At 47.3% G+C, this 26424-nt stretch overlaps 1 protein-coding gene across 1 annotated transcript in view; it reads right to left on the reverse strand.

Annotated features, from left to right (window-relative positions):
* The window catches only part of ZDHHC6 (zinc finger DHHC-type palmitoyltransferase 6), a 395617-nt gene that overhangs the window by 20096 nt on the left and 349097 nt on the right, over window positions 1-26424 (reverse strand). Inside the window, exons 9-10 of the mRNA XM_069611791.1 lie at window positions 6638-6783; window positions 6508-6554 (exon numbers count right to left, since the gene is read on the reverse strand). Of these exons, the coding sequence (XP_069467892.1) occupies window positions 6508-6554; window positions 6638-6783 (193 nt within the window). The remainder of the gene's footprint in view (window positions 1-6507; window positions 6555-6637; window positions 6784-26424) is intronic.

Below are 26424 nucleotides of genomic sequence, written 5' to 3' on the forward strand. Positions count from 1 at the left end.
AAGCCATAGTCCGACAGATTGAGTGGGTTATTCTGAAGCAAGTCAAAAGTATTTCCAAAGACCGGGTAAACAAGAAGCTGCTCAATTTAGAGCAATAATTATATTTTTGACTAAAAGTCAACCTAATGGCCTAAATGAGAATATTGAATGGCATAAGGTGGCATAGCGCACAACCCTTGTAGGGAATTTTTCTGGTTATGGTTCTGAGGATGTCCAAGTAAAGAATAGTTGACAATGAGTTTGTACAAACTCTCCATCTGAATAATTTGTATATGTCAAATAGGAACATCAGCTGACACAGGAAAGGTGTTGTGGGAGACATTGGTTGAAAGCAGTTGAAATGACTATAAGATACTGTACAAGCAAAGGGCAGTGTAAGACAGGACAGATGTACAAGGACGACCATTTATGTCCATGAGGTGCAGCAGTTGAGGTTGTAATATTCTGGGCACATTTCCTTGGAATTGTCCTGTAATTTTCTAGGAATCTTGGAGTTTTGAAGTAGAAAATTTCATGTAGAATAAAGGGCTCCTTCTATTGTTAGTTGGTGAGTTCAGAAAATCAGAAAAGGGAAAAAAAAGATTTTTTCAATTAAAGTTTTTCATGACCACTAGGGGTCGCACCAGTATGGACCATTTACAAAATTCAACACACCAGCAAAATACAGTTCATGACATTGCGTGCTATAGCACGATGACTTCATCACGTGCCGTAATCCCGCATTAGCGTCCCGGAAGTTTCATGATTTATGCAGGTTAAGTGTGGGAATGGGGCAGAAAATATTAGGACAGGGGGCTCGCTTAACAGATCTATTGATTTATGGTCTGCTATTGGCAGGAATCCACAAAGGCAACTAGGATCCCTCCTAATGTATCCCTCCTAATGTAAGCCAAGTACAAGGAAGCATAGGAGCCTCACTCAGGGACAGACACCTTGGGAAGAACACTGAATAAAAAGCTTAATTTTCACGTATGCTGTTAAAGCAGGGTGCTCTCACATGTGGTATTAAGCATTGGGATATCCGTTGTGTATTTCAGCATTATCGAGCATTAGCAAGGAAAGAAAGTTCCAGAAAAAGATCCAGAAACAAGGACAGAGATCGAGTCTACAGAGGTAAGGCTCTGATGCAGGACAAGAAGAGTAGGAGGGAATATAAACGCAACTTGAGTAAAGTTCTTTTTGTGTATATTACAAGCTAATTAAGAGGGTAGTGGACTGTTACCTCAGTATCTAAGAGTGAAGTGCAATGTTAAGCACGATTGTATGCAGTACCCTTAGGGTGCACTACAACAACCCTGACCTCCTGGCAGTAGTAACCCCACCTTTGGTATAAGTCTGTACTACACAGGTTGGTAGTGTGGACGAGCAGCCAGGCTCATCTCAAGAGGAGTCAATGTGAGCTGTAGGGGAGTTACAGAGAGGTTCACAGTGACAAGTCAATGGGCAAGAGTCTACATGGGCTGAAGCACTTCCTTGAAGGCAAGTAGAAAAGTCTTTGCACCATGTTTCAGAAGTCTTTGAAGAAAAAGATGAAGAATGTATGGCCACAAGCTGTTAGACTTGTGAGTAGTAGAAGATGCAAGCAACTCCACAGCAAGAGGTAATGTCTCTTAGACTTTGAACAGTACCTTTAAAATGAAGAACAAATGCAGCAGCTGACTCGTGTTCCTGTGCAGCTCTGCAGATCTCACTGATCCTAGGTCTCAGTCGTGGGGACAAGAGGGAGGACATCGGGGGACTCGTGCACTGGGACAGTCAAAACTTGCAACCGGCAAACTTCACTTTCAGTGGCTGTTCAGTGTTTCAGCTACTCACGTCTACCGCAAATAGCAACACCGCGGTTCCTGGCTGTCGAGATGGACTTTCCTTGCTTTTGGGGTCCCGCACTCTGTTGAAGGGGCTCAGGCTCAGTCTGTCATGCTTACTGGGAGCGGAGGATCTTCCTGGAGCTCTTGGACAACTCAAAAGAAACGCACACAAACTGGTGTTCCTCTCCCTGGCTCTACGGTTTCCAACAGCAACTCTGTGGAAATTCAACAAGCTCCAAGATGGATGTCCAGGAGGCTTACTTTGGAGTCGATTGGTCCCACCAGCTCAAGGAGAGAAGTAATCCTTGCAGGGGATTCTCCGTCGATGCGAACTTGGCATTTGGGCACTGCAGCAGGGCTTCACCTGGCAAACCAACGGTCCAGGAGTTGCAGCAGGCGTCCTCCTCAAGTTCTTCTTCAGTTCCTTTGTCCAGTGGTCGACTGCCTTCCAAGCCAAAAGACTTGCCTTTTGTACAGTTCTCTCCCTTTCATTCCAGCCCAGCCGTGCTGATGTTGCTGGACCTCTCTGCAGCCTACGACCTGGTAGACCACTCAGTGTTGGTCTCCAGGTTGGGGGAGGTGGCAGGCGTTTCACATGGGTTGCCTCTTTTCTGAAAGATTGCCAATGAAGAGTGAGCAGCAACTTGGCAGAAAATAACCCCATGGATCTGATACAGGGAGTCCCACAGGGAGCCTGTCTTTCACCAATTATTTACAACATCTTTACGGTGCCCTTCCTTGGCTTTCTGGACAGTAATGACAGTTCACCAACTATGCTGACGACACCCAGTGTATCATTCCCATCACGGGTGTCTTCTCGGATGAGGAAACTAAAATCAATTGGATTTATTCTCTCATCCAAAGCTGGATGTGTGCCAATGGATTCGCCCTCAACACCAACAAGACAGAACTCATGCTTGCGGGCACTGATCCTAAAATTCGCAAACTGGAAGATTTATACTCCCAGTTTGTGATTGATAACTGTTCCATAAAGATCATGAAAAAAGTCAAGACACTGGGGATTTCTCGATTGTAATTTGAACATGAAAGCGCAGGCCAGTAGTCTGGTGGCCTCGTCCTCCTATTATATCAAACTGCTTTCTCACGCACGCCCCTTTCTCTCACAAACTAGTAGAGAAACGCTAGCTTGAGCATGGATTAGCTCTAGGATAGACTACTGTGGAAGTCTCCTGATCGGCTCCTAAACTGAAGTGAATAGAATGCAGGTTTGTGCAGAATAACGCTGTCAGGGTCGTTATGAATAAGAAGAGATCAGACCATATCTCCTTATTGAGAAGGGAGCTTCATTGACTTCCTATCAAGGAACGTATTCTTTTTCACCTCTTGTCTATCTCCTTCAATTGTTTGAAAAACTCTGGTCCTATCTACCTCAATGAGGAATTTAGGCCTAAAATTAGCAACTATAGTCTCAGATCTAATCTCTCCCAGCTAACCGTCCCAACTTGCAGATTATCTAAAACCAAGGTTGGAGCCTTCTATTCTGCAGCCCCCATTGCCTGGAATAACCTCCCTCTGAAATTGAGAACTGAAAACTCCAACAGAGTTCAGAAAAGGACTAAAAACCCATCTGTTTAACTAATGCCATCTCGGTTTGAGCTTATGTCTTCTGGCACTTTCCTCATCTCATGTGATTTTTTTTTGGCTGCTTTGTTTCTGTATTTATCAGCGCCATTAAGCCTTAGGGTCAGTGGATCTGCGTTATATAAATCTTAAGCAAATAAATCACCCAGCAGGGTGGCTGTCCTTGCCGGTCAGCCAGCCAATCATCACAGAGTGCATTGGCGCCTCCCTCACTTCCTGCCCAACCCAGACACCACCCTGGAGCCAGAGGCGGGCTTCACTCGTGAATCCTGCCAAAGGCAAAACAAACAAAGGGACCAAACCCGGTTTGGCACGTAGAGTAAATCTCAAGAAGGACCTTTCCCCAAAGAAATGGCAAAAAAAGACTGGGGCCATTTTGACAAAAATTGGAACCCTTGGGTGCTTTACTGCAGCTGCGAACGCAGCTTGCGGTAAATGCACACCACAGTTGTGAAAACGAAAACACTGCCACCAGCCATTCAGTGAGGAAAGGCTAACATAAAAATGTTACATGAGAAGTTAGACAAAGGGGATACTAGGTAACCCCTCCAGCACCCTATTGTAAGATAGCGTGTGCTGGGTCTAGAAAGTTAAAAGTGTAAGTAAAGTCAATTTCACTTTACTACTCTGGGAAACAGTAGTTTATTCCAGAGAAGTGGAAATCTAAGACTTCCCCGTGTTACTGCACTAAAGGTGCAGTGTGCCACAAAGTAAAAGATGATGCCTATAGCGTTTGTCAGACTCCACAAACACAGAGTACAAAAATTACATTAAAATACACCAGAGAGTGGGAAAAAGGGTCTCGGTCTCTCCAGGTTAAAAAAAATCAAGTCCTCAAAATCCAGCAAAGTTGCTGGGGGTCTGTCATTAAGGTATTGGCACATTTCTGAGAATTCTCCCTAAGACGCAACATTTCTAGTCGTTGGGACATTAACAAGGAAACATTTGAGTCCAACCAAGGTACATTCAGCTTAGATGTAACAAGGAACCCGTGGGGAAAGGGTTCTACACAAGAAGTCCAATTATAAGATGATTTGAAGATAGATATCGAATTACAGATATGCGTGTTCCTTTTCTGTATCCCGGTATAGGGGTTGTCTTCAAGATACCAGGGAATTAAGTCACCAGGGAGAAAGCATATTCCATGTTTTACACCTGTGATGTTTCAATTGCCCCTTATGAATGTCTAGCATTGAGGCTGAAAAGGACAGAAACGTGTACAAGTTGGGCTAGTATTAGAAGCGTATTTGATGAAGTTTAAATGATTACAGCATACGCTGATTTACGATATCCATTGGTGTTGATTTTAGGGATATCATTGTATGCAAACATTTTTGTTTGTATGTTTTATTGAATGTTTTGTGTATGGACATTTGAGGTGTACGATTATTTTTCGATCCCGTTTCATTATGTACTGTTAAGTGCCTCAAGGGTCTTATTTTTTTAGGACTCTAGAGCTCCCCTGAGGTCCCAAAGGGGATGCATTGGGGACACACATTGTGATACCTTCCTTTCCAGTTATAGACATGGTCCCCAAGGCAACCACTGCAAGGAATGCGTCTGCTTTTACTTTTTAACTTTTATTGTTTCACTGTAGAAGAAGCAGTATCAGTGCACTGACAAAAATACTGAATGCCAAAATGCCTCGGTTGTTTTTTTTCTCCAGCTTTTGGGCCAATTATATGCGGGGTGGGTAAGGGTAATTATGTATGCATATAACTGCGTGAATAGAAAAAACTAATTCAGCATTCAGGTTTTTTTTACTTGCAGTGATCCCACGGATACTAAGAAGCAAGCTGCAGTTCAGTGCTGCAACGGCCCTTTTGATTTCTTTTCTCCAAGTAACACCCAAGCTGATATGTTCACTGGATTTAAAGTCCTGGAATTATTAATTTTATTTGTAGAAACAATGTGTTTGTAATTGTCAATGATGTGTAAGGTTTGAACTAACACAATAAAAAAATCCAATAAGAAGAACAGTAAGAGTTTGGTTTTTAGCATAAAGTATACCAAGCTTACAGAAATACAAGACTTAGTAGGTGAAGATTTGCATACCACTAAGTGAAGACAAAAAAGACAGAGTATAGAGGAGGGCAAAACAACTGGGCAGGATACATGATCATATAGCGAACATGACCTTATCTTCATTCAGGTAACAATCCCTGCATTTCTTTTCTGAATGCAAAAAGTGCATCCTAAAATTAGCATTTTTATCACCTGCCAAACACATTTCTGGAGAAAGGCAGTAAGATGAATAGACACCTATGCTTGCATCCCTTCACCGTCTAATACATGCCTTCACCCTCTTTGCATTCGGCTGTGTTAAATAAGAGACAACATAACCCCAGAGAAACTTAGCATTTTGTAAAGTTGCACTAATCTGATTGTTCTGGTTCTCCTAAAACCAAGTCTCTTACAACTTGTTTTACCATGAATGAAAAAATAAACAAATTTTTTCTGCCTGTGTTCCCATTTTGGTGTCAAATTTGTTTTGACTCATCAAATTGGCACAGCAAAAGGTCCATATGAGAATTAGAGGCCCACATATTGGAAGTGAAAAACAAACACGCTAAAAGATTAGTTAGAATTCAGGTCAGAGATTCCGAAAAAACAAACCATAAGGGTATTTACTACTAATATGGTACTCGTGAGGTACCTAGAAATTGACTAGTACAAAGCTTCAAACAATCTTGACCACACATCAGCACATTGGGGCGCTAACAAAGTGCATCTTAAGGTGATAATTGCTGTGTCTTCCAACTCTACAAGCCTATGGTTCTATCCACTGAAACGGGTACAATGGTTCACTATTATGACCCAATGAAATAAGCTTATGGTCAATGGTGACAGAGTATCAAGTGTGTAAAACCTGAGGCAAAAAGAGAAAAGTAGTTTGTATATGAAAAAATTAAAAAAGTGTCACCAATTAGACGAAACAGAGTTCCTTAGGTTCGGGTCGGCAAAGAACAAACTGATCCTAACAAAGGCAATTGCAATGTGCCTGGTTGAAAACTGGGAGTATAGTAGTGAAATCCAGGATTAGTGAAGCATATGCATCAAGGACGGGTATACATTGTAGGTTCAGGATCAATCTTACCCTTGGGACTGCCATCTTCTGAAATCCTGTCACCATACATCCAGTATCTGCAATGGTACAGCAGCAGTTCATTAGATCATGTAAATCATATCCGATATCAATTTACTTTTAAAAACAAATGTCCACGCACCTCAACCCTCTGGTAGCCAGAATAAGCTCTCCTTTCTGCAGATCTATTCTGGGTTCCTCAGTGCATGGCGTGGTGAAGAACGTCTTGATACCTTTGGTCAATGGACAGCAGGCCCCACTGTAATCTTCTGTAGCTCGGTAGCGTACCTGCAATCACACATACATGTTTAACATTTGCAAGAGACTAAAGTCATGTTCCTGCTTCGAGCTAGGAATAACACTGATCCAATGAATGTTTCTCAAAATGAATTCAAGAAACTACACCAATGCTGCTCATACAAAAAGGGAATGGGTAAGAAACCCAATGTGAACTTGTGTGAACAATGAATTAATCTGAGCAACGTGATATTTAATGAATTACAGGTTTCTACTCACCTCAACATGCAAGTGTTACAACAAATGAATGAGGTGCGGGGGGGGGTCTAGAACATTAAAGGGGGAAGAAGAGATGGCAAACTACGTGCTTTAATTTGTTCTGCACTATGTACTTTAAATCAATATAATTATTGGTAGCTGAAATGCCATTACAGTGCACTATAAATAAAAAATACTGAGCAGTTTAGTAAATATCACCTGAGTAGAACAGTTGGATGCCCTCTACTGTACATGTGTCGCATGCCGCATTTAAACCTTCCTGTTTAGACAGGTTACATAAAAGAACCCATGTAAAAAGATAGCATTCTGCCCATTAGCATTCCCATTACAGGGTGCATAATTTCTTTAAACTTCCAACCACTTTGTTACAAAAGGTTTCTTTTTGGGTATAAAAAAATAATTGTTGGTATTTTGTGAGTGCAAAGGATTGAATCATCCCTAGGCACAAGTGTGAATTTTGTTATGAATGCGGGGGTGTGAATCATAAAAGGAAAGCTAAAGCACTGCAGGGTGAATTATATTGAAACCATCACTAGCACTGCCTTTAAGCAGGTATCAAGTTAGTTCAGACAGGTCATCAGGAAATTCAGGCTCAATTCCCAGTCAGTCATCTCTATCCTTCGACTACGTACAAAGTCGATAAATGGACTGCTGTGTTCTCAAGTTCGACGTCAAAACATCAGCTCATCCTATCCTGTTTTACCATTCTGTGAATGCTTTTTTTTTTATTACTACAAATGCAGCAGAAAAAGCAACAAACAGAAAATAAGAAAGGCTGAACAAGCAATTTAGGCCAGACTTGGGAATACTTGTGATGGTCAATCACAAAGCAGCATGATTATGGCTGGGCAATATATCGATATATTTTCAAAATCGATATAGGATGAGAAAATATACATATATGGCATACATTACTTACTGTAATCGTATTTGATACTTGCACTTGGTTAGAGTCACATGCTTTGCATAGGCCAACATCTAGTGGTAGCTGTGGAGTATTGCAGATGAAGTTTTGGAAGTTTGAAAAGGGACGTTGACAGGGCGTGTTTGTAATTGTATCCCTAGTTTGATGTCGACCGTACCCATGATAGCTCACGCATCAGTGTCCTCCGATTATTTGTTTGACATGAGGGAGTGTAAGGTTTAAGCGTGCAGTGTAGGTAGACATCATGAGGTGTAAAAGATCTTGTTTTCCAAAAAACCTTGAACTCCAAGAGGGGAGGAAGAGTGGGTGCATGTGAATCTAAGCAGATACAAGCATCAGAAATCTGATTACGGTAAGTAATGCATGTCATCTGAGGCTTGTGGATCTGCTTAGTATCACATGCATTGCATAGATTAGCAAGCAGTATTTGGAGCAGGAGGTGGGTTGTTTGAAGGTAGCACCGCACTGCAAATTGATGTTTTAACCATTTGTGTTCCACCCGTGTATCCCCCTTGGAATGTGAGTCTAGACAGTAATGTTGGGTGAAAGTGTGAACTGAACTCCAAGTGGCAGCTTTGCAAATGGCATCTAAGAGCATGTTTGCGATGAAAGCTAGAGTTGCCCCTGTGCCTCGAGTTGGATCTGTTCTAGACTTGGATGGCAACATTCTCTTAGCAAGGGAATGAGAAAGTTGCATGCAGTTGACAATCCATTTTGACATTGCTGATTTAGAGATGGGGTCACCACCTCTTCCTGTGGCTATGGATACACAAAGGCAGTCTATTTTCCTAATCGCTTTAGTCTTTTGTAGGTAGTACATGACAGACCTTTGTACATCCAGTTTATGAAGGCTTTTTACTGCTGCGTTTGTGGGATGTTGGAAAAACGAAGAAAGCTCTATGGACTGGATTACATGAAATTTAGATATAACATTTGGTGAAAACTGTGGGCGAGTTTGCAGTACTACCCTGTCTTTGTGGATAACAAAGGGGTCTTGTACTGTTGTTCACTGACCCTTCTGATCGATTAAACCGCTGCAAGAAAAGCTGTCTTAGTGAGATGTTTAAGACTGGCTTTGTGCATAGGCTCGAAAAGGGCAACCATGAGCTTTGAGAGTAAAATGTTTAGATCCCAGTAGGATTAGATACCTTCAGTGAGTCAAAGACTAAGGCCGAGTCTAATAGGTATAGTAAATCGTGAACTATATCCAACGGTGAGAATTCAATTGGATGAAGTGAACGTGTCTAGCACCATAACACGCTTCCATTTGTTAAAATACAATGACGTGTGTTAGGTTTAGGTACCTCTAAGGATTTGCGTCTCCTTATCCATCCCTTAGGCTGAGAGGATAGCTCAGGGGCAATGCATTTGTCTTGGAAGCAAGAGAATGCATAGCAGCAAGTTTTAATCCCAGGCTTGCGCTTAATAAATGGTCCCCAATATTAAGCATGTTATAAAAGAACAATTATAAAATTATGCATCTTTGGTCCAGGTTTAAGTGACCAAATTCTATGACCTCAGGAGGCAGGCTGCTAAGTTCAATGTCTAAGGGCACAGGTGGAGTATAATCCTTTGATTCCGTTTTAATATGTTGTGTGGAGACTCGTTTTATTGGAGGACACAAGGACATCATCTGCAGGTGTGAGAACCATGTTTGTCGTGTCCACATACGAGCTATCAAGATAAGTGTTACTTGTTCCCGGTGTAGCTTGTGGACTATCTTGTTGATAAGAGGTAGACTTCATAAAACTATCCCAATGGTTTGTAGATCCCCAACTCTTAGTATAAGTATTTACTACTCATGGAACCTTGGTAGAGTGGCAGAGCAGTCAAGCTTATCATGAAAGGAAGATGTGAGCTGTAGATAAGTACACTGAACCTAGTTAGTAATGCAATTCAAAGAAGCACTTACTCAAAAAATGGATATTAAAGAACAAGTTACTTCCCCCTGGTAACAGTCTTTCGACTGGATGTTCCTCCGGCGTATTCCTCATCTTTTGATATCTCCAATATCCAGCTTCAGCATTTTTTTTTCAGCAGAGGGCGCTGTGCAACAATAAGGTTGACTCTGTATCCCTCAAGTGCCTGCGTCTTGAGGATGATGTAATCGAAGGTGTATATATAGCACGCGCAGCGCCCGTTGGCTTCAGTTCCGGTTTTTCGTGTCATTCTTATGCAGAACTACCCGCATTAAAGCAGATTTGACCATACTAGACTCGGAAGGAGAGTAAGCTGCAATAACATGGACATTCAACTGTGGGGTAGGCTGGGAAGGCCAATGATGAATACGTGGGAGGAATATCCAGTCGAAAGAACGTTACTAGGGCTAAGTAATTTGTTCTTCGAATGGATTTTGTCCTCCCACGTATTCCTCATCTTTTGATAGACTCCCAAAGCAGTGTTTGTTGTGGAGGCGGGAATAATTATTTTGCAATCAATGGTCGTCATTAATGGAATGAAGAACTGCTTTCCCAAAGCTTCCACCCTGACTTAAGGTGGAATCAAGACAGTAATGCTTTGTAAAAGTGTGAATTGTAAACCAAGCGGCTGCCTCATGATTGTTCTTTATAGGAACACCTCTATGCAGAGCAGAAGAAGTGGCTATGCCCCTAGTGGAATGGGCTCTTAAGCCTTCTGGGGGGGGATCTTTCTCAGCCAGCCTATAGCATTCGTTAATAGCTAAAATAATCCGCCTGGATAAGGTCTGTTTGGATACAGCTTGTCCCAACCTATGAGCAGTGTATCCTATAAAAAGTTAGTCATCCAGACGAAACCTTGACATCCTTGACATGTAGAAACTCAGAGCCCTTCTTGGGTCAAAGCTGTGCAGCCTCTCCTCTTCCTTACCAGGATGAGGTGGAGGGTAGAAAGTAGGTAACACCATCTTTTGACCCAAAAGAAATTCTGATATGACCTTATTTAGGAATGAAAATTTGACCCCAAGGACGACCATGTCCTTATGAAAGACCGTAAAAGGTGGTTTCGAAGATGGTGCCTGCAACTCACTCACCCTACAGGCTGATGTTAGCGTTACCAACAAGATGGTTTTGAATGTTAGTAGTCTAAAGGGACATGAATGGAGCGGTTCAAATGGTGCACACATGAGAAACTTTAGAACAAGATAAAGGTCCCAAACCAGAACATGAAAAGGAGATGGAGTGAACACATTAGGGAGTCCCTTTAGAAATTGCATCACCAATTATATTTTCTAAAAAGATGCATGCTCAGACGAACGCTTGAAGATGGAAAGCACCGCAGAATAACCTTCAATGGTCCCAACCTGGAGCCCCAGATTCGCCAAATACAGCAGAAAAGAGAACACCTCTGGTGTTTTGCATAGCAAAGGGTCCACATTCCTGTCCCTGCACTAGCTGCAGAATTTGTTCCAATGGCAGCGGTACAAAGACTTAGTTGCTTGCCTTCTGGCCAAAAGCAAAATCTCAATTAAGTCATCAGGGAGGTCCCAATCCTTGTACCTCAGCCTCTCAGAAACCATGCGTGAAGGCCGAGTGTCTTGACCTCCGAATGAAGAACCCGACCCTCCTCTTGCGAGAGAAGGTCCTCTCTTTGTGGAAGATGTATTGGAAGGCAGATGGACATGTCCAGAATGCCCGGGTACCATGTCCTCCTGGCCCAATCCAGGGCAATTAGGATAATGGATTTCCCGAACTTTCTCAACCTCCCGATGACTTGAGGAATGACAGGGACTGGAGGAAACTAGTACATGAGTGGAAACTCCCAGTCCACTACGAACGAGCCTCCTAGAGCTCTTCTTGGGTGAACTTCCCTTGAACAGTACAGTTTGCACTTCTGATTGACACTTGTCGCGAACAGATCCACTTGAGGGGTTCCCCAAAGGGTGAAGAGGTCTTGAAGGACTTCCTGAGCTAGTTGCCACTCATGGGAGACTGCTCTGCCTGCTCAGAGCGTCCGCCGCCGTGTTCTCTCCGGCTAGGTGAACTGATGACAGGGAGATTCCTTCTTGAATTGCCCAGTACCAGAGCTTCATTGCCTCTCTGCACAGTGTTAGTGACCCTACATTATCATTATCATCAAATGGCTCATTGGCCTCATAAATGGAAGTGAGTGACAAAGAAATCCTTTCTAGGTAAAGGAGTGGACTTTTGAATTTCTGGCCAAGGTGTCGATGGTTTAGAGCCAGATGCTCATGGAGTCCATGTCTTCGATGAAGACGTCAATGGCGTTGCTGGCACCGACGACTTTGACATGGGCTTGTCCTTGGACTTGGTCAGTGATGGACTTCGATGGCTAAAAAGGATTCCTCAATGAATTCATTGTGTTGAGTCCTCGACAGCTCAATGGGAATCTGGCCTTCGTCCCGGGCTCGAGGGCGTGCAGTATTCGGCTCGAGTGCTTTCCTTACTGGCTTCAGAAGGCGCGGTAGGAGCTTGGCCTACTTGCTTCGAGGGTTTCTGGCACTCGAAAAGGTTGAGCATTTCCTGCCTCCGTGATTCCCATTCAGCCAGAGTAGAGGCCTTAATGGGACAAGATATAGTCCTCTCTGGGAAGAGTCAGACGAGGATGTGGAAGCAGGTGATTTGTGGTGCCTTTTGTTCGATTTCCTCGACTAGGACTGGTGGGAGCCACTCCGTGACCTGGACATTTTAGTCTTCTTCCATCAAGGAGTCTCGCCTCTCGCTTTGTTGGAAAAATCGTTTTTTCGATGGGCTAGTCGAAGGGGATTTTTTTGGAGAGTCTGCCTACCGCCTATTTCCCGTTATGCTCCTTCAGAGCTTTTCTGCTCATCGACTGATACTTGACAGGCCGAGCTCTTGTGCTCCACACAGAGACACCACAAGCATGCTCGATGCGGGTCCATCAGCAACATCTTGGCGTTGCAGTCTTGGCATTTTTTAAACCCGGTCTACGGGGTTGTCGGAGCCAAAGACGAAGATATTTTTAGATAATTTTTCGAAGAAACTTCTGAAGCGCGCCATAGTTCACAAAGCAAAAGCTTACTCAGAAAAATGGAACTGAAGCCAACGGGCGCTGAGTGTGCTATGTAGCCCTTCGATGACATCACCCTCGAGATGGAGGCCCTTGAGGGACATCGAGTCAACTGTATCGATGCACAGCACCCTCTACCGAAAAAAATTATTGCAAAGCAGATGAAGCTGGATATTGGAGATATCAAAAGAGGAGGAATACGTGGGAGGACACAATCCATTTGAAATATAGATTATGCATACACAAGAATCACTTAAATACTTAGCACATTAAACCAAAACACTTTAAAATACTTTTCAAAGGCCACTGATTAGTTTGCAGTTGCTTGCGGTTACAATTGTTACAGCATTTAACACTAATGTATTATCAGTAATAACGCACACTCGCAAATACAGTAATTCTATTTAGTTAGCATAATCACATAAGATAATGGCTTTTAAGAAGGAAAAGAGTTGGTTAGTGTTTAGTGTAACACTAGAAGGGCTTAAGGTTATGGAGGCAGTTTCATTGGACAGCAAGGCTTTTAAAGTCCAGAACGCAATCCTAGCTTAAAAGGCAGTTCGGAGAGGGTCTCAAAGTCTTGACAAGCAGCAGAACAACAAAAACTCCTGTGATTATTTTCTAGTCTCTAAGATGCAAGAAGATAAATAAAACATACATTGGAGACCCGTTTAAAGGACTCGCTAAAGGGGCACAAGCATTAGCTTGGGTCGGAGCTAAGAGGGGGTGGCCCCCAACACCTCTACGTGCACTCCAATGCTCAGGAGTGACTTTTTTCAGATTAAGGTAAGTAATACCTTTCCCCTCACAGTACCTTTGGGTTGAAGAAATGTTTGTGGCTAGATTCTCCTCCTTGCTCCAGCGCTGGACCCAACCACCGGATTCCTTGGTCTGATGACGAAAGGCGGGACAATGGACAGGATCTCTCAGCAGCAGTCTCGAGGGAGGACCTCTGGCATGGATTTCAGCAACTTCTCTGGTCACTACGGTTTTGGCACCTTTTCTGTAGCACCAACAAAGGACACGATTCGCCCAGTCAACCTCCTTCGATTTCTGGAGTCCAGCACTGTGCTGAGGGGACTGAGTCGGATTGCGTCTCTGGAGGTTTACCTGGAGATCAGCAAAGACTTGGACGGATTTAGCCTTTCCACGACGATGCACTTCAATTGGGCCGGCGGTTTCCTGGTATTTGGGTTCTGCAGCTCTGGAAAGTCACAGGACCTCAGGAGATGGCACTGATTAAAGTTAGTCTAGGGATTGGTTGTTCCCACCAGTCGAAGGGAAGGAGATGTACTCTTCTGTGCGGCAGATTAACGCAGAAGACAGGGTCATGCCAGCAGTGGGCACTTCAAGGTGTTGCAAAGGGTCTGAAGGTACCTCTCTGGACATAGTCTTCTTCGATTACTTCAGCTTTCAGTGGTCAACTTCACTTTCACCTCAGGAAACTCACCTTTTATTCAGTTTCAGCACACACTCCTCTGCAATCCCTCTCAGCAGTTTACAGAAATCAGGACAGTCAGAGCTGGTTCCATTCAGGCACTCGGGCAGACAAAGCAGGGGAGGAAAAAAGAAAAAAAAAAAAAAAACCACACACTTCCTGCCTGCCCAAACACACTGGAGACTAGGCAGGGACACCCAAGGGGCCCGCCAGTGCTCCAGATTATATTTTGAGGTGGGAGTATTTTACGCACGATTTTTCAAATTAGAGAGTAAGGGCAATTTCAAGAGAGTAAAAATCAGTTCTCCTCTGCAAGAGAGTAAAACTTATCCAACACATACACCCAATGCATACGTAAAATCAGACCCATAGGCCAAAAGCGTTGTAGATCAAAGTTGTCTGCATGTGGAATGAAGGAATCTGCACAAGCCAAACGGCACATCCCGTCTGGGTACATAGTAACAGCACATCACTCCACTTGATAAAGGCATATATCCTCCCTGAACATGCTAGCTACGCATCTCCTCTTGACACATACTAACGAGTACGCCAAGTACTCTGTGCACATGGTAAAGGCAAATCTACTTTCAGCATTTTCAGAGATGTGCCGTTGGCATTTGAAGAGCAGATGTGTCATTTGCATGTGTAAATTGCACCTTTACACTGTGCGCATGGTAACAGCACATCTCTATGCATATGCTAATGGCAGACATTGTTTTCACGTATTGATAGAACATGTTTTAGCAAGCTTGATATTTGTTCACGTTAACCGGGCATATCTTTACCCATAGTGACCTCCAATCTCTTCTCTGCGCATGCTATTGGCACATCTCTTCTCGTCTGATAATGGTGCATCTTCTCTGCGCACATACTAATGGGACAACTCTGTACATGTGTGATAACTGCGCCCATGTGCACAGAGGAGATGTGCATGGTAACGACATGCCTTCTACGCACATGCTAATGGGACATATCCTCTCTGCACATGCTAACTGCACATCTCATGCCTGCATGTACGAACTGCACATCCTGTGCAGCAACGGGATGTGCAGTTAGCATGTGCAAACTCCACATCCTGTCTATGCAGAGGCTAACAGCACATCTCAGCTCTGCATGCTAATTGCCCTTCTGTTCCATGGCACGTGCAAATGACATCTTTACTAAGTACGTACTATGGGGACATTTCTTCTCTGAGTGCTAACGTAGCATCTCCTCTGCCCATGCTATAACAGCACATCTCCTCTCTGCCAGTCATAACGGCAGGGCTCCCTTCTGCACAGGCTAAAACGTTGCATCCAAAGAAAGGGTGGAAAGCTACTTCTCCCCTTTCCAGCGATACCCATTATGTGGCATTTCTGCTCACGGATCGGGCGCGGGGCGCCCGATCCGTGAGCAGCAATGTCACAGGATCAATAGAGATCCGTTTGTGATGCAGGGGGTAGGGGGGCTGCTTACTAGGTAAGCAACCCCCTTGCCTCCCGTGGCCCCTAAGCATGGGGCCACAGCGCTGGAGACCCCTGGGGGCAGATCACTGCCCCCAGAGGTGAAAAAGAAAAAAAAAAAGTTGTGGGGAGGGAGTTTGGGGCCCTGGGGCCTACTAGACCACCAGGGATATAGGAAAAAGTGGTGTCCTTGGAAAGGGGAGTTTCTCCCCTTTCCAAGGACACCATCTACTTGAGGCATTGCTGGTCACGGATTGGCGCAGAGCACTCGATCCGTAGCCAGCAACATGGTGGGACAGGCCCCCCAGTGGGTGGGGCAGTAAGGTTTGGGCACCCCGGGGCCAGATTGGCACATCAATGTGCCTCTCTGCACCAAGGGGAGTTGGGTTACCAAAGGAAAAAAGTGAAAATGGTGGAACGCTTTTTAGGGGGGGCTGTGGGGCACCCCAAACAGTCTGGGAATTTTCAAATGGGATGGGGTGTTGACCCCCTCACCCCCAGCCGCAATGGAGTGGGTGCCATGTCATGAGGCCCTCCCTGCGACCAGTTATCTGCTCCTAGGAAGGAACGCCTGAGCCCAGGGAGGAGTGCAGGACAGCCCCCCCCTCATCTGCCCCTGGGGAGGGCTACATGAGATGGGCCGCCCCTCCAATTTGGCCATGTGTGGATTCCCACGGGTATCCTCTTTTGGGAAATGCATGGGGTTCCCGGTTTCCCTTGCTGACTTCGACACCCTAGGCCCAAATCTGTAGGTTGTCCACATGAACAAAATGGTCAGTGGCGAAAGGCTTGGGGTTACAAGTGGGTTACCCTTTTCCTTTTGCATTCCCGATAGGTGCACCCACACATGTGATGTACCGTTTTCATCAGGACACGTGTGGGGACGCAGGAAGGTAGGCCATGTGTTGTTGGCGGTGTGTTTCGGTGGGTTGCCAGAGCGAAATGTCTGAGAATTGTCTTCAATTCCAGCCAATTTCAGAGACATTTCCCTGTGTCCACTCACCGAAACACGTCGCCAATAACAGATGTCATACCTTCTCGCGTTCCCACAGGTGTCCAGACGAAAAAGGTACCTCACATGTGTGGGTGCACCCACTGGGGGCGCAAATAGAGAAGGGTAACCCGCTGGTAAACCCAAACCTTTCGCCACAGCACAATTTGCTCATGTGGGCAACCTACAGATTTGGGCATAGGGTGTCAAAGCCAGCAAGGAAAACAGGGAACCCCATGCATTTCCCAAAAGAGGACACCTGTGGGAATGCACAGAGGTCTGACTTGCGCGAAGCAGCCCAGAATCTACTACCCAGAACCCACAGCAAATTACAAATTTGGGGGTAAAAAACACAATTTCTAGACATTTCACTTTGCTCAACCACCGAAACACGCTGCCAACAGATGTCATACCTTCCCGCGTTCCCACAGGTGTCCCAACTAAAACGGTACCTCACATGTGTGGGTTCACCAATCTAGTTGCAAAGGGAAAAGGCTAACCCACTGATAACCACAAAAGGGTTTGGGGAGATAATCTACAGATTTGGGCATAGGGTGTCCAAGCCACCAAGGAAAACTGGGAAGCCAATTCATTTCTGAAAAGACAGCACCAGTAGGAATCCACAGAGGTCCAACTTGCGCAAAGCGGACCAGAATGTTCTACCCAGAACCCCTGACAAAGTGAAAAATGTAGGGTTTTTTCGGCACATTTCAGACTTTGCCGGGGCTTCTTGGTAATAAATTCTGGGCCGATTTGCGCAAATCGTACCTTTGCGGATTCCCACGGTTGTCCTCTTTTCAGAAATGTATGGGGTTCCTGTTTTCCTTGGTGGCTTGGACACCCAAGGCCCATATTTGTATGTTGTGCTTGTCTGGAGAAAATGTCAAATTCGGGTGTCGAAACAGACTTGGGGTTACTTGTGTTTTAGGCTTTCCCCTTGGCGCCCAGGTAGGTGCACCCACACATGTGAGGTACTGTTTTCATCGAGACACCTGTCGGAACGCAGGAAAGTATAACATTTGTTGTGTTTGTGTGGTTTTCATAACGTTTTGACCCCTGTGCTGGTGCCTTTTGTGTCACAACCCTTTCATTTCCGTGCTCTTTCAAAATATGGTTGCTTGCTGTTCCTCACCACATTGGTTTTCCCAATTTACACATGCTAAGTGTGTCTGTTCAGGCAGTGAGCATAAAACTCCTGTGTACCATGGCTCAGTGTTTGGCTTGTGGTATTGCTCGTTTTGTAAAACACTACAAAAAATGTGTGCTTTCCTAACTGCAAGAGTCGGGGGAAGGTAGCAGAGCATTGCTTTTCTCAAAATTCATAGAAGCCATTGCCGTACCAAGCCAACCATGTCCAACACCTTTTTTTTCCAGTCATTTTCCCGCTTTTCACCCAATCTATAGCATTTTCCCCTACCTAGTTGTTGCCTGACCTACACAAATCACCCCTTCCTAAACTTGAAATTTTGTCTACTTTTCAGAAATATATGCCTTTCTGTCCTCCAATCCTGTTTTCCTATCCTTTTCTTCCATTCCGTCCATGCATGTCCAAATAGCAATGGCCAAAATCGCCTACATCTCACAAAACAGTTGATAACCACATCAAAATAATTGTTTTTCGTTTCCACTCAACCGGTTCTTGAAAGCCAGGAAATTGGGGAATTCAGCACAGCAAACCATTTGTACCTAGCTCTCACAAGGAAAAAAACACAGGCTTCTTTGTACATCATTTTATTGGCATTTTTTGAAAAAACCCAACATTTTCGCCCTTTTTGTTTATTCTCTCACCCCCCTACAGCAACCTAGGATTCCTGGGTGGCGTTACGACCGCCTACATGTGGGGGAAAAAAAGCAGCCAAATTTGGCTGATATATATCATGTAACAAAAAAGTTACAAGGATTTGAATGGCCACATACCGAAATCACCAAAAAAGGCCTTGGCAAAAACGCTCCAAAAAATAAGTTTTGCCATTAACTCACTTAGGTTTCGAGATTCGTCACAAACTTCCAGCGTGTTATGTATGGTTATTAAAGAATATTCAACTTCGAACATGAACGCAAACTTTACTTTTTAGCATATCAAGCTATTAGATGTTATGGGTATGAACACATTTTAAAAGGGTGCATGCTTTATTATGTTGCTCTCTTAGCTGTCACAGATTTGGTCTTTCAGTTAGAAATTCACCATCATGTGTAAGAAAGGCTCTGCTGCTGACAAAAGAAATGCTACAGTGCCATCTAGTGGTGGAAATTATTTTTCAATGAATAAATCAAAGCGCACACGGTATGCAGTAGAAAATGAATTAATGTGTATTTGTCATAATTGCATGCGTAAAAAGGCTCAATACGCACGTTATATTCAGGGCTGGTTCCCGCCAAAGGCAAAACGCACACATACAGACCTCCCTGTCCCAGAATGGAAGAAGGTATAACAAAACAACCACGCTTGAAATGGCAAAAAAGAAAGAAGCCCCTAAATTAGTACTTAGGTGCCCCCATTGTGCATAACCAGGGCTGTGAAAAATGTCTGCAGTAGAAAATAGCACTACGGTCGGTAGAAAACGTCCACTGCCACCAGCCATAACTAGAAGGTTGTCCATGAGACTAAAAAGGTCACAGGAGAAGAGATAAGGGGGATTCTAGGTATCCCCTTGGCACTCCACTTAAGGTTGTGTGTCAATCTCTAAGAATATTAAGTTTTAGGAGAGATAAAAAGTATCTCTATCCTTAAGAACTGTCGTTACTGTACGCTAAAGAAAATAATCTCAAAGGATAACACAAAGGGTTCCCAGCAACACTGCCCATAAGGAGCTGTGTGCTGCAATAGTAAAATACAGATGCCTTAAAGATAAGGAGGAAAGTAGACTCCATAGGACAGGTAAAACACAGTGTTCCAAAAGCCAGAGCCCATAATAAATGAGTGGACAAAAGGCTCCACTCATTTAGGATTAAAGAAAAAGGTCCAGAAGTCCAGCAATAAGTGCTCGGGGTCTCACTAGGAGAGGGGGTGAAGCATAAACATGATAAATCTCCCCAGCAGCGTACACAAAGCTCCCTGACCAATTCATAAGTAGTGTGTTCCCTTTGGAACTTTTCTGGGGAAATCCTGACGCGTAATCCAGGCATTGAGAGTTTGTTTGCGTAGCGAAGAGGTCTATTTCTGAGAACCCCCAGATTGAGAAGACGCGAGTAGCATGTCTGTCTTTAGTTGCCACTCGTGTTCTGATGGCAGCACTGCACTTTTGCTTAGTACGTCTGCAAGTGCATTGAGCTCCCCTGGAACATGTGCTAGGAGAAACATGTTGCGACTTAGTGTTCACAGCCAAATGTTCTGGGCTAGTTAGGACAGTCCTGGAGAATGTGTCCTCCCTCACCCCCTTGTTTGTTTGTGTAAAACATGGCTATGGTACTGTCTGCGAGGATGAGGACTGTCTTGTGTACAGAGTCCTTAATGCCTGAAGTGCCTTGAGGACTGCTAGTAATTCTAGAAGGTCGACATGCTTTTTGTTCAACGTTTGTGTCCACATCCCTTGTGCGGTATGATGGAGGAAGTGAGCTCCCGACCCTGTGATGGATGCTTTTGTTGCAAGTGTAAGAGTGGCTTTGATTGCTGGTGTGTTGAAAGGCTTTCCTTTTTACAGGTTGTCCTTGGACCACCACTGCACCGATTGAAATAGCGGTTGGGAAACTACCACTAGATCGTCCCACATCCCGCTTGCTTGCGACCATTGTTTCGCTAACCACTCTTGCATTGGAGGCATTTGCAGTCAGGCATGTGGCATTAGATAAATGCAGGAACCGTGCATTACCTTTCGCACTGTTACTTGACGACCGGCTATATACTGAGGTGTTTGGAACAGCATGCTGCTTTGGACCCACTTGGATGGGAAGACTGGTCCGTCGTTTGTCTTTATTAGTTTCCCTAGGAATTGTTTTACTTGGCTGGGCACTTGACTTTATCTGGTTTATGCAAAAGACTAGTTGGAACAGCAGATTGACTGTTTGTTGGGTGTATGGAAAGCCCTCTGAGGTGTCTCCTGTTATTAGCCAGTTGTCCAAGTAAGGGTACAATGGAATGGACTCACTTCATAAGTGGGCGGCCACTACTGCTACGGCCGTTGTAAACAGCATGGGGCTCAGGCTATGCCGAATGGTAGCACTTTGAATTGATAATGTTTATCAACCACTTATGAAAGTAGGCATCTTTCATGTCCAATGTTGCCATGTAATCCCCTTTTTTAGAAGGAACAAGTTACTTACCTGCAACTGTTGTTCGCCAGCATGGGTCTGGCATGGATTCACATGCTCATGAATATTCCCCGTCGTCAGGCTGGGAATCCTCGGTAAAGAAAAATCAGTATCAGTTTCGTTTCTGATCTGTCTTTCGTAGTAGTAACCAATCACTGATCTCTGTGTCATACTGACCACAGTCAATGACTGCCATCTCCCTAAGCCCCGCCTCTGGCAGCCATCTTCAGATTTGGTAGCACGAGAAGTGGCAGTATGACCAAGTGAAGAGCCGCAGAGGGGAAGGCGGGAGGGTTCGCATGTGAATCCATGCCAGACCCATGCTGGAGAACACCAGTTACAGGTAACTAACTTGTTCCTTCTCCAGCATGGGGTCTGGCATGGATTCACATACTCATGAATATAAGAATACATAGCAGTACACACATGCACAACCACGGGGGGTGGCAAAAGGCTCAACATTAAGCAATATAAAAACTCAATATTAAGCATCTCTTACATCCTCACCAGGCTCACCTTAAGCGAACAGGTTGCGCAGCACTGCTTGGCCGACCCTGGACTCCTCCCTGGAATCCCGATCGACACAGTAGAATCTCGTGAAGGTGTGCGTCGACCTCCACGTAGCAGCCCTGCAGATGTCCAGCAGGGGCACACCAGATAGGAACGCCGTAGTAGCAGCGATCGCTCTGGTCGAATGGGCTCTCGGACGGCCTGGCAGCGGTCGGTTAGCCAACCGGTGGCAGTGCACAATGCAGCCGGAGAGCCATCTGGAAATAGAAGACTTCGAGAGAGCCTTCCCTTGATTCACAGGTCCAAAGTTCACGAATAGCTGTGATGTCCTCCGAAAACTCTTTGTGCGGTCCACATAGAACTTCAGCGCTCTAGCCACATCCAGCGAGTGCAAAGTCCTCTCGGCCGGCGACGAAGGAGACGGGAAAAAAACAGGTAACACCAGGGGCTCGTTAAGATGGAAGTCCGACGGCACCTTTGGCATAAAGGAGGGGTGCGTCCTAAGCACCACCCTCGAGGCATGGAAAGGCAAGTACGGTGCTTTGCAAGATAGGGCATGGATCTCTCCCACTCGTCGTGCGGAGGTAATGGCCACCAGGAATGCAGTCTTCCACGACACAAACTTCATCGGTGCAGAGTGCATCGGCTCGAATGGGGGCCCCCATGAGCCTGGTCAGCACCACGTTAAGTTCCCACGCCGGGGCTTTCACCTGCTGGGACGACCGTAACAGTCCTTTCATAAACTCTTTTACCAGTCGATGGGACCACAGGGACGTCTGTCCTGTGGTTCTGGTATATCTGGAGATCGCCGCCAGATGAATCTTAATGGAGGCATGGGCTAGCCCAGCCTTTGCCAGCGATAGCAGGTACGGCAGCACTTGAGGGGCCGTAATCCGTAGGGGGTTGATCTTCTGTGCTCGGCACCAGATAGAGAACCTCTTCCACTTGTGACCGTAGCATTTGAGAGTCGAGGACGCCCTGGCCTTTGCAAGAACCTCTGCAGTCGGCCGGCATATCGTACCCTCCAAACTCTAGCGCTGCAGGAGCCAAGCCTGCAGGTTCAGCGACGCCGGGTCGTGGAAGATGGCGCCTCCTTCTCTGGAGAGAAGATCCGCGTCTGCCGACAGCTTGATGGGAGGGGACGTTGACAAGTCCAGAAGGTCCGGGAACCAGATCTGCCTCGGCCACGCTGGTGCGACGAGGATCATCCTGCACCGGGACCTCTTGAGCTGGTTGATGAGTCGAAGCAGCAACGGCAACGGAGGGAACGCATACAGGTATAGGCCGTCCCAGGGGAATGAGAACGCATCGCCCATGCTTCTCGGCTGGGGAAACCTGCTGGCGAACCTCTGGCACTTCGAGTTCGTCGCTGTTGCGAACAGGTCGATTTGGGGTTTGCCCCATCGTCGGAAGAGTTGATCCACCTGATTCTGGCGCAGTTCCCACTCGTGACACGCGCGTAGCTCCCTGCTGAGCGAGTCGGCGATGGTGTTTCTTTCTCCTGCCAGGTGGAAGGGAACCAGGAACATCCCCTGGGCGACCGCCCAGTGCCACAGATCCTGTGCCTCCCTGGATAGGGCTGGGGATCTGGTGCCTCCCTGCTTCCGTATGTAAAACATTGTCGTGGTGTTGTCCGTGAAGATCCGCACCACCTTGCCCTTGAGCGACGGGAGGAACGATTTGAGAGCCCAGAACACGGCTCGGAGTTCCAGGATGTTGATGTGCAGCAGCCTCTCCTTCGGGAGCCAGAGGCCTCTTGCGTGGAGATCTCCGGTGTGGGCGCCCCAACCTTCCAGGGAGGCGTCCGTCGTCACCGTCCTCTGGTACGCCGGCATCTGAAAGTCCTTGCCCGCCGTGAGGTACTCTCGAACGCCCCACCACTGAATCGCCCGCCAGAACACCTCGTTGAGGGGGACCCTGTCTTCGAAGGTGCCCGTCGCCTGCATCCAATGGGCGTCGAGAAATTCTTGAAGAGGGCGCATCAGTAGTCTGCCGAGGGCCACCAGGTAGATGCAAGAGGACATCATCCCCAGGAGGGACTTGATGGACCTCACCCTGGTCACGTCCGTGGCTAGCAGGCGCTGCACTTTGCCCAGAATGGTCTTAGTCCGTTCTTCCGACGGTGCCACCAGGCGCCTCACTGCATCGAGCTTCGCTCCCAGAAACAGGGCCACCTGCGAAGGCACCAGGTGGGACTTTGGGTAATTTATGGCGAATCCCAGGTCTGAGTAGCTGGACGGTCCTCGCAGTGTGTTCGACGGCGAGTTCCCTCGTCCTTGAGCGGATGAGCCAGTCTTCCAGGTAGGGGTAGACGTGAATCCCCTGCAGGCGCAGCCGCGCCGCCACAGGTGGTAGGCACTTGGTAAAGACCCTGGGGGCCGACTTCAATCCGAACTCAGTGCTCTGAATTGGTAGTGGCGTCCCTGGACGACGAACCTGAGGAACTTTCGGTGACTTTTGAGGATGGGAACGTGGAAGTATGCATCCTCCAGGTCCAACAACGATAGAAAGTCGCCTTCCTCCAGCTGTCCCAGTACGTGCTGGAGGGTGACCATCCTGAACTTTTGTGATCTGATGCATTTGTTCAAACGACAAAGGTCCAGGATGGGGCGCCAGCCGCCCGTCTTCTTCCTGACGAGGAAGCACCTTGAGTACACCCCGGAGCCTCTTCGGGATGAGCTCGATGGAGCCTTTCCTGAGCATCGCCCGTACTTCCAACAGCAGTTGCGGGACGTGATTTTTCCTTCCTGGCCACAGGTGGAACTTCTTCAGGAATTCGATAGAGTGTCCTCTTGCCAGGGTATCCAGCACCCAACGGTCGGTGGAGATGGATTTCCACACGCCGATGAAATTTGTCAGCCGGCCTCCCACCGGGGTGCTTCGGTGGGGGCCGGAGGCCACGGCCGGTTCAGTCCTGCTTGGAGGTGGTGGCCTTGCCGCCCTGGCCACCTTGCCGACGGCGGCGAGGCGCTCTCTGCTTGCCGCGACCCCTGTAGGCCTCCTGAGACGAGGAGCGTGCCGCCTGGCGGTAGGACGACGAGCCACCGCTGGATCCCTTGGAGGCCCCCGGTCTGCCTCCAGAGCTCCGAAAGGGCCGTCGTTGCTGAAGGGCTCCTAGGGCGCGGGCTGTCTCCGTCTTTATGGCTTGGAGGGATTCGTCCATCGCCTTCCCGAACAAGTTGCTGCCGTCGAACGGCATGTCCAACACCCTGGTCTGGACGTCCTGACGGAAGTCGGTCGCCCGGAGCCAACCCCGTCGTCGTAGGCAAACTCTGTTGCCCAGCTGGCAGAACCCGGTATCGGCAATATCGGTTGCCGCCGTTATGGCGTGATCCGACGCCATATCGGTTGCCACCGTTATGGCGTGGTCCGACACCACCTTGCCTTCTTGAAGTATTTCCAGGGCCTCGGACCTCTTGTTGTCCGGTAGGAAGTCCAATATGGGGGCCAGCTTAAACCAGAGCTCCCTGTCGTAACGGGCCACGATCGCCAGGGCGTTGGTCGCTTTGATAGTCGTCGCCGCCGAAATGACCCGCTGCCCCATGGCGTCCAACTTCTTTCCCTCGCCGTCCGGCGGGGAATTCGACGTCGAGGCTCCTGACCCCGCCGCTTTCTTCTTCGCCACCGCTGAGACGACCGAGTCTGGCGTTGGCTGGGCCCTGAGGCACAGGGGAGCGGTTTCGGGGACCCGGTACTTCTTCTCGTACCGGTCCCGTTTGGCTGGTGCTGTGGAGGGGTTTTTGAGAACCGACAGGCCCTCCTCCCAGAGGTCATCGATTAGAGGCACCGCGATGACTGTCTTCCTCTTGGCCTCCCACCGCTGATAGAGGAAACCTTCCTTTTTCTGCTCCTCCGGGCAGAGCTGGAACAATTCGGACGCCCTTGCGATCATGGCATGGAATGAGCCAATCTCGTCGGGCGGAGAGGCCCATGCGACGGGAGACCCGTTCTGTCGTCGTCGTCGCCCTCAGAACCCGTCGTCGAGCCCACCGCACAGTCATCTCCCGACTCGTGGGAGGATGAGGAGGGAACTGTAGGCCTTACGGGGGCGAGTGGAGGAGAGGGTTGGGTCCTCCGTCATTTGTTCTGAGTGCTTCCCGACGGGCCAGGTTGCGGGTCCTCCGACCTGGGCCGTGGTAATCTCGTCCTTATCTCGGAGCATAAGGACTGGATCGCAGACAAAATGGCCGCCGAGCTATCCTGAGGCCTAGGTTCCGGATGCGCCGGAAGGGGAGGCTGCTCTTCCTCGCCATCGTAGTCTTCCTCGGTTATCTCCCGAGGATCTTCCTTACGGGATCGAACTTTCTCGAATTGGACTTCGAGATTCCTCACGGCCTCGGTCAGTTCCTCCTCCGAGGCTGACTCCGAGCTCGAGGAGGCTACCGTGCCCCCCCTCGCTTCTTCCATCATGGTGGCCATGACGATGGGCTGAAAAGAGGATTCCCTCCTTGGCGGCAGGGAAACTAGTCCCGGAGGCAGTCTCCGCTGGCGGGGTCTCTGCCGGCTTGGCCAGAGTCGCCGCGATCGCCTCAATAGAGGCCTTTGCCTGCTAGGTAGGGGCCTTCACCACCTTAGGTGCGTCCCGGGCCTTCTCCTTAGGGGGAGGGGCGACGCCTCGTTCCCCCCTCTCCCAAGATCGGACGGGGCTTCTCCCGAAGCTTACCCGGGGTCTCGGACTTCCTCTTCCCCGAACCGGAGCGCTGGCTCGTGGTTGACGGTGCCGGGGAAGGTGTGCCCTGCCTGGCGACCGAAGAGCCCGACCTTTCGGCGCTCCCGGAGCCAGCGGACTCGCAGCACTTGGCCTGGTGTTGGGCCCCAGTCGCCGGGGCGCCCGCACAGGACTTAGAAGCCCACTCAGACCCTTTCTTCTTCTTCTCACCCGTTGAGCCCT

This window comes from Ambystoma mexicanum, chromosome 8 (assembly GCF_040938575.1).
Source record: "Ambystoma mexicanum isolate Mex_15411 chromosome 8, UKY_AmexF1_1, whole genome shotgun sequence".
Taxonomy (NCBI): Eukaryota; Metazoa; Chordata; class Amphibia; order Caudata; family Ambystomatidae; genus Ambystoma; species Ambystoma mexicanum.